This window comes from Ctenocephalides felis, unplaced genomic scaffold (assembly GCF_003426905.1).
Source record: "Ctenocephalides felis isolate EL2017-DRISC unplaced genomic scaffold, ASM342690v1 CF-g0.4_SCAFFOLD_01886, whole genome shotgun sequence".
NCBI classification, from domain to species: domain Eukaryota; kingdom Metazoa; phylum Arthropoda; class Insecta; order Siphonaptera; family Pulicidae; genus Ctenocephalides; species Ctenocephalides felis.
In genome coordinates this window covers 108,820,588-108,838,503 of record NW_020538040.1, presented here as the reverse complement: position 1 = coordinate 108,838,503, position 17,916 = coordinate 108,820,588, and the positions used below count along the sequence as shown (strand labels likewise).

The 17,916-nt window shown below is 33.5% G+C and overlaps 1 protein-coding gene across 1 annotated transcript; it reads left to right on the top strand.

Annotated features, from left to right (window-relative positions):
- Window positions 1-3,041: 3,041 nt before the first annotated feature.
- LOC113375664 (protein NYNRIN-like) lies at window positions 3,042-3,662 on the top strand. The gene has a single exon (XM_026615598.1). It carries the CDS (start codon window positions 3,042-3,044, stop codon window positions 3,660-3,662), a length of 621 nt encoding a protein of 206 aa, XP_026471383.1.
- Window positions 3,663-17,916: the final 14,254 nt, after the last annotated feature.

Here is a 17,916-nt window from a genome sequence, read left to right as displayed (position 1 = left end):
GCAATGATGAAACAGCGCTCAACAGATCTCTGATCGATCTGGATCACAAGGCGATCTTTAACACGAGCAGTCCTCGCGTTTCTGAACATGACAGTTATGCTGATCAATACAATATAGCAACATTTAATAATCACCGTCTCACTCCATTCAATGGAGATTCTCCAGAACTATGGTTTTTAGTAATTGAATATGAGTTTCAGTCTGCTAAGATCAGTAGTGACGATACTAAATACACGGCAGTACTTAAAGCCCTGGACTTTGAAACACTGCGCCTCATTCAAGATGTCCTCCGTAATCCTCCAATGACGGGCAAATACGAATATATCAAAAAGACTATATTAAGCAGAATGTCTGAATCCAGAGGTAAGCAGATTGACAAGCTATTAAAAAACTTAACTCTAGGAGAGAAGAAACCATCACAGCTCCTTCGAGAGATGATGGATTTGGCTAAGGGAGAGGTCAGTGAAGACATCATAATTAAATTATGGTCAGAACGCCTGCCACACCACATTCGGCCACAATTGATAGTTTCTCGACATCTTGGTCCGGAAGCCCTGGCTGAAGTAGCCGATATTTTGGTCGATCACTGTAGCCCCACATCACATGTGATGTCCACAACACACAAGTCTTCAGTGGAACAGAGACTGGACCGCCATGAAACTCTTCTTATGTCATTCGTCAAGGAAATCAAAGAACTAAAGGCAATGTTAAACACTGAAAGGCAGAAAAATAATCAGCTAGAATCACAACACAACCGGTCAAGATCAAGAAGTGGACAACACAATCAGTCAAGATCAAGAAGTGGTTCTCGACATAGTTCCAAGACACCTTCTTGTGGATCAGTTTGCTACTATTATTACAGATACGGTGAGAAAGCCACAAAGTGTGAAGAGCCCTGCTTGCTTAAATCTCTAAACCGATCGGAAAACTAACTTCACCGTCATTAATTGGAGCTTGTCGTGACGGTGAAATAAATTCTGTCTGCTCTGAGCTCTGCCTACATATTTCAGACAGAAAGACCGCAATTCAATTCCTTATAGATTCTGGATCAGTTTTATCCATTTTACCAGCCCATAAGTTCGCCAATGGTCATGCCAAGGAAGAGCTAGTTCTATTTGCAGCAAACTCTAGCAGAATATTCACGTATGGCAAGAGAACTCTGGAGCTGGATTTATCTTTACGCAGAAGCTTTAACTGGCAGTTTGTTGTTGCCGATGTAGCCACAGCCATAATAGGAGCCGATTTCCTAAGCAACTACAATCTATTAATAGACTTGAAGGGCAGAAGATTGATTGATTCGACCACAGGCCTTACCTCTGATGGAAAGGTACTCAATGCACAGCAATTCAACATCTCCACTGTCAACCCGGCAGAGCCTTTCAAGGATTTGCTGGCACAATACATTGAAATAACAAAGCCACAGGTAACCACCAATATTAAATTATGTGATTTTTCCCACAGGATAACCACAACAGGTCCACCATTAGCTACCAGATTCAGGAAGATCTTCGGAGAAAAGGCTGTTGCAGCCAGGTCCGAGATACAAGATCTCCTGAACAGGGGCATTTTGAGGCCTTCCAACAGTCCATGGGCAAGCCCTATTCACATGGTTCCCAAAAAGAATGGCACATTCAGAATGTGTGGAGACTATAGGAGGCTGAACGCAAACACGCTGCCTGACAGGTATCCTCCACCTTTAATACAAGATGTTTTTAATAATCTTCATCAGAAAGCAGTATTTTCTACAATAGATTTAGAAAAAGCTTACCACCAAGTACACATGCATGAAGAAGATATTAAAAAGACTGCAATGATCACACCAGGGGACTCTTCGAGTATCTACGTATGCCATTTGGACTCAAAAACGCCGCCCAGACATTCCAGAGGTTTATCAATCACATATTCCAAGATTTCAATTTTGTTTTCATTTATATAGACGACATCCTGGTAATGTCGGCTGATATGAATGAGCACCGTCGTCATCTTCAATTGGTTTTTGAGAGGCTACAGGAATATTCTTTTACAATCAACTTAGAGAAATTCGCCTTTGGAAAAGATGAAGTAAACTTCCTCGGTTACAAACTGAGTGCTGCAGGATATTCTCCTTCACCAGACCGAGAAGAGAAAATTATTAATTATCCAAAACCTTCGACAGTTATAGAACTCAGAAGATTTTTGGGCATGGTAAACTATTATCGTAAATCAATACCCAAGGCAGCAAATATACAAGCACCACTTTATGAGTATGTGAAGTCCTCAGTTAAAAACGACAAGACTCAAATTGAATGGAATGACAATTCATTATCAGCATTCAGCAAGCTGAAGGAAGCTCTAGCAAATGCAACTCTTCTTCATTTTCCTTCAAGTATAGCAAATATTAATTTAATTACAGATGCATCTACAACAGCCATTGGAGCAATTCTGAAGCAAGAAGAAAGTGGCGCATGGCACCCTATAGGTTTCTTTTCCAGAAAGCTCACATCTACTGAACAGCGATATTCAACTTACGATCGCGAGCTACTAGCCATCTTTGCGGCTTTAAAGTATTTTGAATATCTGCTAGAAGGAAGGCACTTTGTAATCAAGATAGACAACAAGCCAATCACACATGCATTTAAACAGAAATTAGAGAAGGCTTCAGATCGTCAGCGACGGCAGCTGGAATACATATCACAGTTTTCCACTGATATTATATATGTGAATGGTGATCAGAACGTGGTTGCTGATGCCTTGTCCAGGATCAATGCCATTCAAATGCTTTCAAAGTTAACCGAGAGAAAATTTCGCAAGAACAGAGCAAGGACGTTGAAATGCAAACTATATTAATTGGCAACACCTCTCTGAATCTTTAAAAATTAACATTAGACGGCAATCCAGTTTATTGCAACACGCAAGATAATTTTGTTAAGCCCTTCCTTCCGCAAAGTCTTCGCAGAATTGCTTTTGACATTGTACATGGAAATGCACACCCAAGCATAAGCATTACTTCAAGGGAGTTGCGAAGAAGATATGTGTGGCCTGGGATTGGTAAAGACGTCACCATGTGGGCACGTCAATGCATTCCTTGCCAAAAATCCAAAATACACAAACATAATCACTTCACTCCTATCCATATTCCTATTCCTGAAAACAGATTTTTGCATATTCACATCGACATAATTAAATTACCTAATATTAATGGATATCCTTATTGCCTAACAATCATCGACAGATTCACAAGGTGGCCAGAAGCTATTCCTCTAAAGGACATTTCTTCAGACACGATTGTTCAAGCCCTATTTTCAAACTGGATACCAAGATTTGGTACACCATGTGTGATAACATCCGACCAAGGATGCCAGTTTGAATCAGCTATATTCAAATCATTAACGGATACAATAGGTGCTAAGAAAATACGGACAACGGCATATCACCCTCAGTCCAATGGTCTGGTTGAACGCTGGCATAAAACTCTGAAAGCAGCTTTAATGTGCTCTCCTGAGCTCTGGATCAAAGTATTACCTGTAGTCTTACTAGGTTTACGTTCTTCATACAAAGAAGACCTTAAAGCATCTTCTGCTGAGATGGTTTATAAAACCACATTAAGACTACCAGGCGAGATTTCACATCTAAAGAACTGTCATCTGATCCACAAGCATTTCTGGACTGTCATAGAAAAATAATGCGTGCTATTAAGCCTACTGCCACAGCTCATCATAATAAAGCCAATATGTTTGTACTCAAGGACATGAATACATGCACGCATGTATTTGTCAGGGCAGATACTATTCGAAAACCACTTGAGCCTCCATATAGTGGACCATATAAAATCATAGAAAGAATTTCAGACAAAGTGTACAAAATTTTTATGGATGGTACTAATAAGAACATATCGGTTGACAGATTAAAACCAGCATATACAGTCAAAACAGATAACAGTCAACCAAACACTCCAAAAGAATTTAAATCACATAACTTGGGATTATCGATGGATCCTCCAAGAAAGATTAAGAGTAAAAAAGTCTCCTTCAAATTATAATAATTAAATTTGTTTATTTCTAACGGATACTTTTTTTTCTTTTGAAGGGGAGTGATATAGCGGAATCAACACGTAGTGATATAGCGGAATCAACACGCATATGGCGGAATGAACACGGCAACATTACAGATGTCAGTGGAATTACGCCAATTTGATGACAAAAATTACACAACATACTTTGGGCTACGCTGATGCAAATCTGGCATCTAGTAAGCTAGAGTGGAGGATTGTTTTAAAAATACGATCGTAAATTTAATTTGGTTTTAATGATCGAACATTTTGTCGGGACGAAAATTGTAGTTCGAAAATTATATAATGATAAATCGAGTTTTATATTAAATTGAGTTTTTAATAAACTGACATCATAAACGAGTCTACATCCGATAATTGTGGTTTCACTTCTAAATAATAATTAATAAATAATAAATGGCCAACTACTGCCATGGATGCAATAGATGTGTGGAGCGGGCTGTCAACACGCACCGCATTTGCTGTAGCGGCTCGTCAACACGCATCACATTTCTACTGGACAGATAGGCTCATATAGTGACAGCACGGAGGAAACAAAATTAATTCAAGTGTCAGATCTGATCTGACTTTTGTTTCTCCCTTGTCGAATTTGCCAAAATTAAAATTCTTGAAACCTTTTCTTTTTAATTGTAAATAAATAAATACCAACTATATTTTATAAATGATAAATATGATAACACATGGTGTCGTCAATACTAATCATACATAAAATAAACAAAGTATAAAACATAATATTTCATTAAATTTATTATTGTCTACAATTCTGGTATTTCTACAATATGTACCACGCCTCATATTTTGGTGACCCCGAGAGTGAACTAGTAACACACATAAAAGAAGGTAAGAAGATCAAGACATATTTAGAAGTAACAAAAAATAAATTGAAGTCTCAAGAATAATTAAGAAAAGAATTTTTAAAAATATAAATAATTATTATAAATGGCTCACAACTGCCATAAGTCAAAGAGCATTCTAAGCATACAATTGAGACTCCGACCTCGCACTTTAAGATCAACAACAACACGTGCTCAATAAATCACTTATTATACTGGTAAATAAGTCGATTATAAGCACCATGGCAGCAGACAGGGAGCATCAACAAACAATTTGGCAACCGCCATATACACTTAGCCGCTAACTCACCAGCGAAGGGCCACATACACACATACACTCAACCGCTAACTCACCAGCGAAGGGCCACATACACACATACACTCAACCGCTAACTCACCAGCGAAGGGCCACATACACTCAACCGCTAACTCACTAGCGAAGGGCCACATACACTCAACCGCTAACTCACCAGCGAAGGGTCACATATACTCAACCGCTAACTCACCAGCGAAGGGCCACATCTACTCAACCGCTAACTCGCCAGCGAAGGGTCACGTAATCAATCAACCAACTCACCAACCTAACACGGCATTCAAAACGGCCACGGCCACTAAAAAATTAATCACACAATCTCAACCAAAAAATTTACAAGAAAGTTCAAGATGGCAGTCAGAGATGCGAAACAATCTTTTTCATTGGGGCGGAGTGATGTAGCGGGCTGTCAACACGCACCGCATTTGCTGTAGCGGTTCGTCAACACGCATCACATTTCTACTGGACAGATAGGCTCATATAGTGACAGCACGGAGGAAACAAAATTAATTCAAGTGTCAGATCTGATCTGGCTTTTGTTTCTCCCTTGTCGAATTTGCAAAAATTATAATTCTTAACTTTTTTCCTTTTTCATTATAAATACTGAAATAATATCTACGTTTTGTAAATGACAAATATAATCACACATAGTGTTGTTACTATTGTCATAATAAACAATATACGTAATATAAAGAACACAAGTTTCTTTATAAGTAGTATGTATTACTACTGAACACTCTGTTTATACTGCAATAGCACAGGTATAAATGTATTGTATTTGCAGGTAAATATTTTATCTGTATTTAGATACGCTAGGTCCGCTGCTGACGAACTGAAAGTAAAATATAAATCGAATTTATTAGTAAAGTGTTATATGATAATCAAATAAATGTACCCGCAATTATGCAAAATGAACCCTATAATCCACCAATTCCGTTAGTTAAAATTGATAAAGTGCTTAACTGCAGTTTCGAAAGTGAACATCATTTACATGAACCACAGCCAACAATTAATTTCGTATATTCTACATTATTCAATAACAACATGAATGTAGAACAAATGGAATCTTGCAATGAGCCATCAAATTATAGTTCTATTCCTTGGCAAGTTGTTGATAGTCCTAAAAGTAAACGTCCAAATCGACAAGTAGATCAGCCAATTCAACTAACCAATAGATTTAACGTGGTTATAAACAAAGAGTCTATTGCTGTTCCTGAAATATCAAATTCTGTGAAAAAAATTTTCATTGTATCTAAATTATGCAAAGTCTTTTACTTTTAATCATTACAATGAAAATGTTATAAATTTAGAACATATAAATCTAGTAAATCAGAAATTTCAGAAAGTCTCTCCCATTTTTTGAATGAGTTCAAAAGTATGTTCAAACAGCTCATGCGGCAAAATACAATGATGATAAACATGTTATCGACCCTTATAAATAAAATTAAATAATCTATGCCCAAATTTTTAAGAGTAGGATTATGGAATGCAAATGGGCTTTTACATTTTTTTTATATAAATGAATTGATAGTGTTCCTCAATGAAAATAAAATTGATATATTATTAGTAAGTAAAACCCACTTTACCAAATACTCCAACTTGTTCATTCCTCAGTATATTATAAATATATAACTATATTTATCATACATGTTATCCAGATGGTACAGCACACTGTGGCTCAGCCGTATTGAGTAAGTTCAACATTTCTCATTATGAACTCCAAAAGTATGACAAAGAATTCCTTCAAGCAACAACAATCCAAGTTCAACTTTCTTCATTTCCAATAACTATTTCTGCAGTTCATCCCCGGCATAAAAGTAGCGCTTTATAATTCTCTGATTTTTTTGGGTCGCTTGGGAGTAAATTTATCCGGCGGTGACTTTAATTGCAAGCACACGTTTTGGGGATCAAGACTGATCAATCCAAAGGAAAGAACACTTTATGACGTTCTTGATCAACAATGCTATTCTAGGTTTTCCGCAGGAACTCAACCTACTGGCCTACTGACATAAGAAAGAAGCCCGATTTACTGGATTTTTTTCATAATAAAAGGTTTAAATACCAAGTATACTGATGTTAATCCAAGCTCCGATTAGATCACTCCCCAATTATTGCCACTATTTCTTCTTCTATTATGAACGTCTGTAATCCTGCTAGACTTCATTCAACAAAAACTAACTGGGAGCTTTACCGTTACAAAATAGAAGAGAAGATATATTTAAAAATTAGTCTAAAATCCACCGGAGATTGACCACGCTGTTGACAAATTTAACAAAATTCGTCATGCAGCAGCTGTAATAGCAGCTGTAATAGCTGTAATATACTCCAAAAACAACCGTCAAGCAAAAGCACTCGCTCTCCTTGGAAATTAAAAATTTATTAGCAGATAAAAGGAGAGCAAGGCGCAAATGGCAATCAAGTCATTTACCTTCGGATAGAAATATTTTTAATAATTTAAGCAACAGGCTTAAATTGAGGTTCAGAGAGATTTCCAACCAAGCTTTAATAAATATGTATCAAATTTTAATAGATTTGATAATTCAATATGGAATCCTATTAAACACAAACTAAAACCTTAAATTAAAAGTTCGCTTTTTTGATGGGATAAGCGCAATCATCTACACTGGGCAAGAGGTGATGCAGAAAAGTCTGATCTATTTGCTGAATATCTGAGTTCAGTTTTTCAACCTAATCCAGATCTCTCAAATACAGCGGACACCAGTTTGACTTCTTAAAAATTATAGTTAAAGAAATTGGTAATCTAAAGAATAAGAAATCTCCTGGATTTGACTTGGTGACTTCAAGAATGCTTAAAGAAATGCCAAAAAACTAATTTATCCTATTAACTTATATATACAATTCGATAATAAGATTAAACTACTTGCCCACCTTCTATAAAACATCCATAGTAAAAATGATACATAAAAGTGAGAAAGATCCAAACGTGGTTTCTTCATATAGACCGATCAGCCATTGTCTCGAAAGTGCTTGAAAAACTGCTACTCCAAAATATCTTATTTAATACAAATATTTTTCCAGACTATCAATTCCGCTTTCGGAACCAGCACTCTACAATTCAACAGTGCCACAGAATTGTAAGTGTTATCAATAATACCTTTCAGGCTAAGAAATTCTGTTCCGCGATTTTTCTAGATGTTAGCTAAGCTTTCGATAAGATGTGGCATAAAGGCCTTTTATTCAAAATTGGCTCTCTACTTCCAAGTAAGTATTACAATATTCTAGAATCCTAACATGACGGTAGGAAATTAAAAGTCCGCGTTATCTCAAATACTTCAGCATCTCATCATATTGAAGCAGGTGTTTCACAGGGAAGCGTTATGGGTCCTTTACTGTATATTCTCTTTACTAGTGACTTTCCAACATTACAATCGACCATAATAGCAACTTTTGCTGATGATATTGCAGTACTTTCAACACACATCGATGCATCTGTTGCTTCAAGTATTCTGCAAAGCCATCTCAATATTATTGAGAAATGGACAAAGAAATGGAGAATAAAAATTAACGAAAGTAAATCGAATCATATTTTGTTCACGCTCAACAAGTCAACATGCCCAAGTGTTTACTTTTATGGACGAAAAATACCAAGTAATAATTGTGTCAAATACTTGATACGTATGCATCTTGATCGTAGACTGACCTGGAGAGATCATATTTGCTCAAAAGTAAAAGCAATAAAAATTAGCAGAAATATACTGGCTATTAGGACGCTAGTCAAAATTATCCCTCGAAAATAAATTACTAATTAATAAGACAGTGATAAAACCTATATGGACAGTGATAAAACCTATATTGAATTATGGGGATGTGCCAGCAAGTCGCATATAGTAATGCAGCGTGCCCAATCTAAAATACTCAGGCAGAGAGTTGATGCCCCGTCGTTCGTCAGTAACAAGAACATACATGACGATCTGAATATTTTGTATATCGAGGAAGTAATAAGAAACTTTAGTGTCCACCACTTTTAAAAACCAGAAGCCCATCCAAATAGTTGCACAACTGCTTGAGCTACCATATTCCAGGAGACTCAATCTAGCAAATTGTTTAATGGAACAATGTCTATATTTTTTATAGTAAACCATCAAAATATGTTAGTTAATTTAATGTTTTTTTTGTAGTATTATTATATTATTTTATTATTTATTATTATTATATATTATTATTACTACTAATTACTATTTCTATGTTATTATCTTTATTTATTCTTATTTAGTTTATTCTTTTTAGTTTATATACATTAGCATAGCAGCTCATGGAATATAATTACTGTTCTGATTGCTGTATAATAATAAATAAAAAAATGCGTACCGATATCAACAAAAAAATCGGCATAGATAAATAAAAATTTTAAAGTTACATCGTAGGACAAATCTTGATTTAATGAAAAGTGCCTGAATATTACAGCTGTCTCAAAAACGAGATTATATCGCTAGCGAAAAAGAAAAAAAAAATACAAGCAGTCAACGAATGTATGTGATTTTAATTACATTAAATTCTTCAAACACAATTACATGATGATCAAAGTTGTAAAAGCAATAGTTGTTTAGGCGTTGTTTTGGCATAATTCACTGTGTGAACGAATATTATAGATTTGATTAATCAGCAATTACTTCATTTCTTTAATAAAGTTTTATTTCTAAATGCTAACTACAATGACAAACCGATCATGTCATATTTGAAGTATGACTTTAATTACATTGTTGTTTTTGAAAATTATACATATTTTAATGCTATTATAAATATATAATTTATAATTAACGTCCCGAAGGAGAAGTTTATGTTTTCATCAAAAAATCCGATTCGTTAATTTTATGCTTTCTCGGCGCTTAAAGTCAGTCTGAATCGAATTAGACCAATTTTGGAAAAAGCCCGAGTGGAAATTTGTTACGGCCAGCCCTAACACAGGTCCGGCCCCTATAAGGCTGTACTCTGGCTTCCGTATTATGAAATTTAGTGCATGGCCCTCATAGGGTGGGCGGCCCTAATATGGTAATTCAGATAGGGTCCATAAGAGGCATGCCTGAATTCAGCCCTAACACGGATTGCCCTATAATAATTGAAACGGGCCATATGCGGATGCCCTATTTTACCCCTATAACGTATTGCCCATAATATGATGATATGGGCCGTATTGGGAATTCATTACTAGAACCCTTATACGGCTTACCCATTGTTAAGACGGGTCGTATTTACGTATTACGATTTATTAAATTTTTGTAAAAATAGAAACAATAATACACACTTATTTAGAACAATTTTACATTTATAAAAAACAACTAAGCAAAAGAAAAGAAGAATATTTTCCATTTAAAGTTAATACAAGTTTATAATTTCGAGCTAATACAAGTTTACCATTTCGAGCAATATTGAATATTTTAATGGATCATATTATTTATTTTGATAAATATTAAATATTCAATTGTTTTTTTATGTTTAATGAAATATGATTCATAATTTAAATAAACTTACACGTGTCGAACTGATAATTTTATCAGTTCGACACGTGTAAGTTCATTATCTAATCTAAACCATACAATAGACAACACTCATAATGCAGAACAATGAATTATTCATAAAATCGAACAGCTTGCATGAATCATTATATGTATTTGGTTATTCTCATTAGCTCTCACTGCCTTGAAGGCTAAGGAGTTATCAGTTTTCGGGAAGCACGAGACGATTTAGTATTACGTTTAAAACTGTAAAATATTTTCAATCTTTACGAAAATACGTGTGAGTATTTATTTATACGAAATTAATCAGTTTTGTGTATTAAATGCTATAAAAAATTAATATTATCCCACAGGAGAACATATTCTTTTATATCAATAAGTTTGATCGACAGAAAAGCTGATTTCAGTAAAAAATGTTTTGGAAATCACTGCTCAAGATGTATTGAAATATGACACTGTCTCTAAACACATTTAATATATACAAATACTTAAGGACTTCGATTTTAATAAGTGTTTTACAGCAAGCCTTTGTCAATCAGCACGCTATGTATTATTCAGAGTAAACTTTATATATATATATATATATATATATATATATATATATATATATATATTCATAAAAAATATCATGAGGTAGATGGAATATTAAATTAACAAGTTATTATTTTATTTATTTATGGTTATATATTTTATTACAGATGAAATAGATACGAAATACGAGATTAACTCCGAATAACTCTGATTAGAACTTAAGTGCAATCCAGTTCTTGAAACATAATAAATTATTATTCACGTGATTGGGACAAAGAGATTTTCGACACAAAAATAAAAACGAGACCATAAAGATGACATTGATAAATAAAAAATTCTTATATAATTTTATTTATTTTCATGTTTTTCTCAATTTTGTGTATATATCTGTACATTTTATTCTATAATAACTATTACTAATATTGTCAACAATAGAATGAATACAAAAATTTAATATATGCATTTTTTATTGGGCAATATCAATTATTATTTTCAGGGCCGCATGATAATTTTGAATCAAGGGCCAATCTCGATATTCTTATAGGGACCATTTATGGTTACCGAGTAGGGGCCAAAACAGTTCGCCGTACTTAGACCTTATCCGGCAAGGCATTACCAAACGCATATGGGCCGAGTAGGGCTGCCGGATCGGGGCCCTACTTGAATTAAGGTCAGCCCTAATACGTGCCCTTCCACTCGGGAGTATGCGAGTATCCGTCTGAGTACAGATTTTTTGCAATAAATCAACGTTTTCTCAAAAAACGGCTGGACCGATTTCAAAAATTTAAAAGCCATTCGATGTATCTCGATGAGGACTAGGGTTTTTGAGTTTTGTGCGACACTCGGCCGCGCCGTTTCTTTGTAAATTGCAGAAAAGTGAAAAATTTTTCGTCCACGATTTAGCCCGCAATTCTGCATCGATTTTGAAAATTCAAAAACCGTTCGATGGATATTGGGAATCGTGCTGATTAGTTTTTGGTAAAAATCGGCCGGGCCGTTTTCTTGTAATACAGTTTAAAAAAAAATTCGACGATTATTATGATTTTTTTTGACGGTAGATACCATGGTCTTCTAGATTATACTAAAATATTTCCGCCCTACGACAACTCGTTTAGCTTTAAAAATTCGTCAAAGTTTGAAAAAATTGGTATAGTCTTTTTGGCATTTGTTAAAATTAGACCTTTCATCGACGTTTGCTCAAAAACGCCTGAAACGATTTTAGAAATTTAAAAGCTATTCGATGTATCTCAAAGAACACTATAGTTTGTCAGTTTTGTGAGATGATCTGCCGAGCCGTTTCTTTATAATTTGAAAACGAGTGTTAAACATTTCGTCCACATTTAAGCTCATTCTACCAAATCGATTTGAAAAAAATCAAAAAGTATTCGAAAGATATTAGTTAGAAATAATACTGATTAGTTTTAGGTGAAAATCTACCGAGCCGTTTTCTTGTAATTAACTGTTGAAAAAAAAATTTAAGCCGATTTTTATGGAACTTTTTTTGGCGATATAAATCATGGTCTTATAGAACTTACTGAAATATTACGGCCTTACCAAGTAGTTTAATTTTAAAAATTTATCAAAATTTTAGAAAATATATAGTTTTTTAGACGTTTGTTAAAATTAAAATTAGATGATTTACTTGGTATAACGATAGATTACTTGGTCCTAATGAACATACTAAACCATTAACGTCCCACGAAAGCTAATTCAATTATCAAAATTATTGTTTTGTCAAAATTTGCTTTTAGAAAATACTCAGAGTTGACGTGTGCGTACGTTTTCAATTATGTGTAATAAATCAACTCGGAATACTTTTAAACACTAATAAATTAATTTGTTCATTATTGATTAAGTCGATTATTTACACATATCGGAAAGTTCATGTAACTTGCCTCAATGCTAAATACCAATACCAACTAGTTTATCATCATATAAATATGTTTAATGGTTGAAACTATTAAATGTGTGCATCACGAGTGTTGCCATATTATTAATAAACATTATTCAAATATGTTATCTGATTTATTTATTTTTACTAAAATGCCATCTTGTACACTAGCAAATAAGTTTTACTTCAATCGCGTGTAAACCTTACGCGCACTCATTTTTTTTCTAAATTTGATTCTTCTGATATTGTTTTCGAAATTTTGAAAAATTTTTAAATGTTCGATTTTTTTTAGAATTCTTGAAAAAAAACGATTTTTCTAAATATTTTGAGAATTTAGAAATTTTTGATAATATTGGATATTTTTTGAAAATTTCGAAAAATTCACAATTTTTGTAAGTAACCATTTTTTTAAATGTTGATATTTTTTGAAAATTCAGATTTTTTTCGAAAATAAAAAGATTCGAAAATTTGAATTCTTTAAAACTTTTTTTTTTTGAAAATTTTGAATTTTTTTTTGAAAATTTTCAGAATTACGAAATTTTTGTAGAAGCATTTCTTGCACACCTTCAACACAAGCAAACGTTATTTAAAATTAATCTAATCGGATACCCCGTTTTATCAAAAACTGCATGACAATTTTTACTCCAAAACGTGCCTTTTGCAAAAACGCCTCGCGATCGAGTAGAACCGAATATTTTTTAATGTAACAAATCGGTTATTCAATGCTGTCGAAAATATCGAGGACAGTAGTTTGAATCATATAAATAAACTTCAAAATTTACAATCTTAATACGTAACTCAAAAAAAAAAATACACAAAATGTGTACACATTATAAAACACCTGATAATTTGATGTGTATATGCAGTAGCATTTTTTAAACTTTTTTTTATTGAGAGTCGATAATTGCTGAACCTGCTTATAAAATGTTTTTTGAATTATGCGATTTAAACCCTACGGGAAGTTAAAAATCACAGCTGGTAGTAGTTTGATTGACATTTGTTATTTGTCGTGATATAATTAATTTGGTTTTCACAATATAATTGGCCAAAGTCAATTTGCACTTCAGTATCCCGCCCTTCTCTATAGTGACCGCAAAAAAACAGAAAAGAATTTTTTTGCCTCTCTTTGCATTTCAAAGATTTGTGAACATTTTGGCACAACTTAAAAACGATAGATGTATGTGTCTGTGTGTTTTTATATATGTATGTATGCATGCAGTATACATCAATGTGTGGATACAAATTTTCGCCGATGATTTTGAGAGCACATACGAACCGATATCAGTGATTCAAATACATTTGATTTATATGGGCTCCATACCAATATTTAAAATGTTTAAACTTTTAAACGCTAGAGGCTACAACGCAACCCTTACGCGTGTCAATATTTTGTCACTAAAACAGCTACGCAACGCCTTCGCGTTTGACAAATATAAATTTTCAAAAACTTCAGTAGTTTCTGATTGAAAAACTGAAGCTTCTTTTGAAATCTGTTTAATTCATTTAAGAGAGTTTTTCAGGGGTCAAAATTAATGTTAGTCAGATGATGTTATGTTTGTACTATACGGTGAAACTTTTGGCAGGACATCTAAAAAGTGTACGGTCGCGTTAAAAAATTCCTAACCTCACTTGTCGATCGGTGGTCAAAGTTTTTCCAGCGGACCTTTAAGCCCCGCTCTACTTATATTATTTTTGTTTGCAATAATAAAACTTCACATTCAATTTATAGCACAGCAAAAAGATATTTTAAAATTTTCCAACGCGTTAGTACAAGTAAAATTTAACGTTTCTCATGATAAATAAAATCTTTAATCTATTTATAATAAACAACATAATCGCTAATAGCATCATTTTCGATGTTTTATTTCTTTAAAAACAACAATTGTGCAATACAACGCAAGATTTTTTTTCAATTTCCATATAAACTACAATCTGTCCTGTCTCCAAGAGACATTCAGTAATTATATTGTTGGTAGTAAAAATGGATGCTTAAAAGGTTACCCAGTTGTAAATCTTTTAGTTATGGTATGTAACAATTATGGCAAAATATTTATAAATATAGATACTAAAACATATTGTGAGTCTAAACATGCATAAGTTTAATATGCATAATAAATGCATATACATATAAATAATTCCTACATAAACTAACTTTACTTATTCTGTTAATTTGAGTAATGATTGTCTTTTTAATCTGTAATCTAAGACGTTGGGGTGACTGCTTATTTTTGTTTTATAGTTTTGTGCTATTTTGTTTATATTTTCATGTACTGTGTTGACGTTTGCGTCTTGGTGTATTAGCCATGTAGGCATGTATTTCAGTGCAGAGAGAGCCTCACGTAAAATTTCATTTTGAAATTTTAGAAAGATTTGAATGTTGCTTCTTTTAGATGTACCCCATAGTTGGAGGCCACATGTCCAAACTGGCTTAAAGATAACCTTGTAGATGAGAATTTTGTTTGAAGTGGAGAGTTCAGATCGTCTTCGTAGCAGTCAGTAGAAAGTTCTACGGAGGTGTTCCAACTGTTCTCGCTTTTTGAGGATGTGAGTTTTCCAGTTATGTTTATTGTCCAAATACATACTCAGGTATTTAGCAAAGTTTTGTTTTGGAATTTTGTTACCGTATATGTAAACAGGTGGACATGTACTCCATCGCATTGTGAAAGTAACTTGAACAGATTTGTTACTGTTGACTACAAACCTCTATAGTGTAAACCACTTTTTTATTATATTAATGTGTGATTGTAGCATCGCAGTTGCTGTTGCTGGACTTCAATGCTGAGAAATAATGCAGGTATCATCTGCAAATGTTGCAAGGTTTATGTTGTGGTGGCAAGAAAAATGTGCGGTGTATTGAATTTATGTATGATGTTATTAACTATTCTCTACTAAAAATGTCAATAAAAATCTTAATAAATCGGTGTTTTATAAAGGGTTCTAGGATAAATATTAAGCTAGATTTGAAAGAGCAAAGTCGTTTTTTATTTTGTTTAAGATTTAATTGTTGTATTTAAAGAGTACTGTTACAGGTTGCTTTTCGTATAAAATAAGTGGGCTATCATTCAAAAGAAGCACATGCTATTTTTTTATTTAAATCACGTGGTTTTATGAGAACCATTTCCACACCATTTTTATATATGAAGATGTTGATGGATTCTAGAAGATTCACTACTTTAGTACAAACTATTTTCAGAAAACTCACGATTCTATAATTTTTTTTATTTCGATTTTTTTAAAAATCAATCTTAATAACTTTCCATAGGATAATTATAGTAATGAAGCAAAAATCGAGTATAAAATAACTTCCATATCTTCACGTTTCGAAGGTTTCTGAAAATTTTGGCATATTTAAAAAAAATGGATGTGTGTGTGTGTTTTGTATGTGCGCATTTTTTCGTTTACGTTTTTGAGCGCACGGATCAACCGATTCGAATGGTTCAAAAAGCATTCGATTCCTATTGATAGGGAGATGTGCTAATAAGTTTTTGGTAATGGCAGGTCTAGCCATTACGGAGATATTGAGCAAAGAGTGCCGAAAATAGAAATCGAGATTTTGAGAGAACGGAGCATCCGATTTGAATGATCTGGAAAACACTTAGTTCGTAATGATGGGGAGAAGTGGTGATTAGTTTTAGGAAAGGTAAATGTACTAAAAATGGCAGATTTTGAAAAAACTAAGCAGCCGATTTGAATGATTCAAAAAACTTCCTGCTTGTGTTGACGAAACAATTGCTGGGAATTGAAAAATAAATCTTTTTCACATGTCAAAAATAATTAAGATTTTAATTTTAATTCTTGCTAAAGTTCTAAGGCTCACTTATATTCTTTAAATAAATAATTTTAACTTTGCAATTCTGTTTTTCTTTGCAACGATTTTGCCTTAAGGAACAAACTTTTAAAAAAATAGATTTTCGATAATTTTAAAAATTGTAAATTTTATATTTTGATTTTTTTTTTTTAAATTTTGAACATTTTTTCAAAGCAATCACGTTGCATAGCTGTTTCAAAGTCGAAATATCGAAGCACGTAAGCGCCGTTACCGACGTATAAACATTGGTATGGAACCCATATAAATGTACACTTTGTACTTATTATTATAAACTCTGTAAAATATTTGAAAATATGATGTGAAAATGCCTCATGATCATTTTTGACCGCCAAATGGCATTACCTTTTAACTGCCCGTAGGGTAAGTAATAGTAATGGAACAATAATCGAAAATATAAATTTTTGCATATCTTCACGTTTGAGTCTGCTGTCAGCCGCCGAGCTGGCAACATCTACCGCTGAAGCAACAAATAATTCTACCTATAAACCGGTTATTTATACAGTTGCTTTTGTGAAGAACACAAGTGTGTTAATGTACTATTGATTTTGTATTTCAATTTAATTTAATATTGTGAAAAATTTAAATACTTGTTATAGTGCAGTGTCAATACGTGTAGTAATTCATTCCCTTCGGGGAAATGAATAACATCCCGCCGATACTAGAATCACAAAATGTGCTTCAAAATACTTTCATGACTGATGCTGATTACGTTAAAAATGATCTAATTAATAATTCAAATAACATAATTCCACAACTCAATATTTCTCAATATTCAGAAATGAACAAAGATAGTGACTACAATCCGGGACATCCATGGCAGCTGGCTCCAAACCTAAAGAAACGGAAATTACCTGGAACACTTTCTCGCTAATCAATTAATTTACAAAACAGGTACGAACCTTTAAAATCAATTAAAGACGTTCAGAAAAGTACCGGTAGCAACTCTCAAGAAAACACACCTAACCAAACAATCCAAAAGCCGCCGCCTATATTTACT

Bases quoted from the DNA above. Each gene is read 5' to 3' on its own strand.
- LOC113375664 (XM_026615598.1), top strand. From the start codon at position 3,042: ATGTGGGCACGTCAATGCATTCCTTGCCAAAAATCCAAAATACACAAA.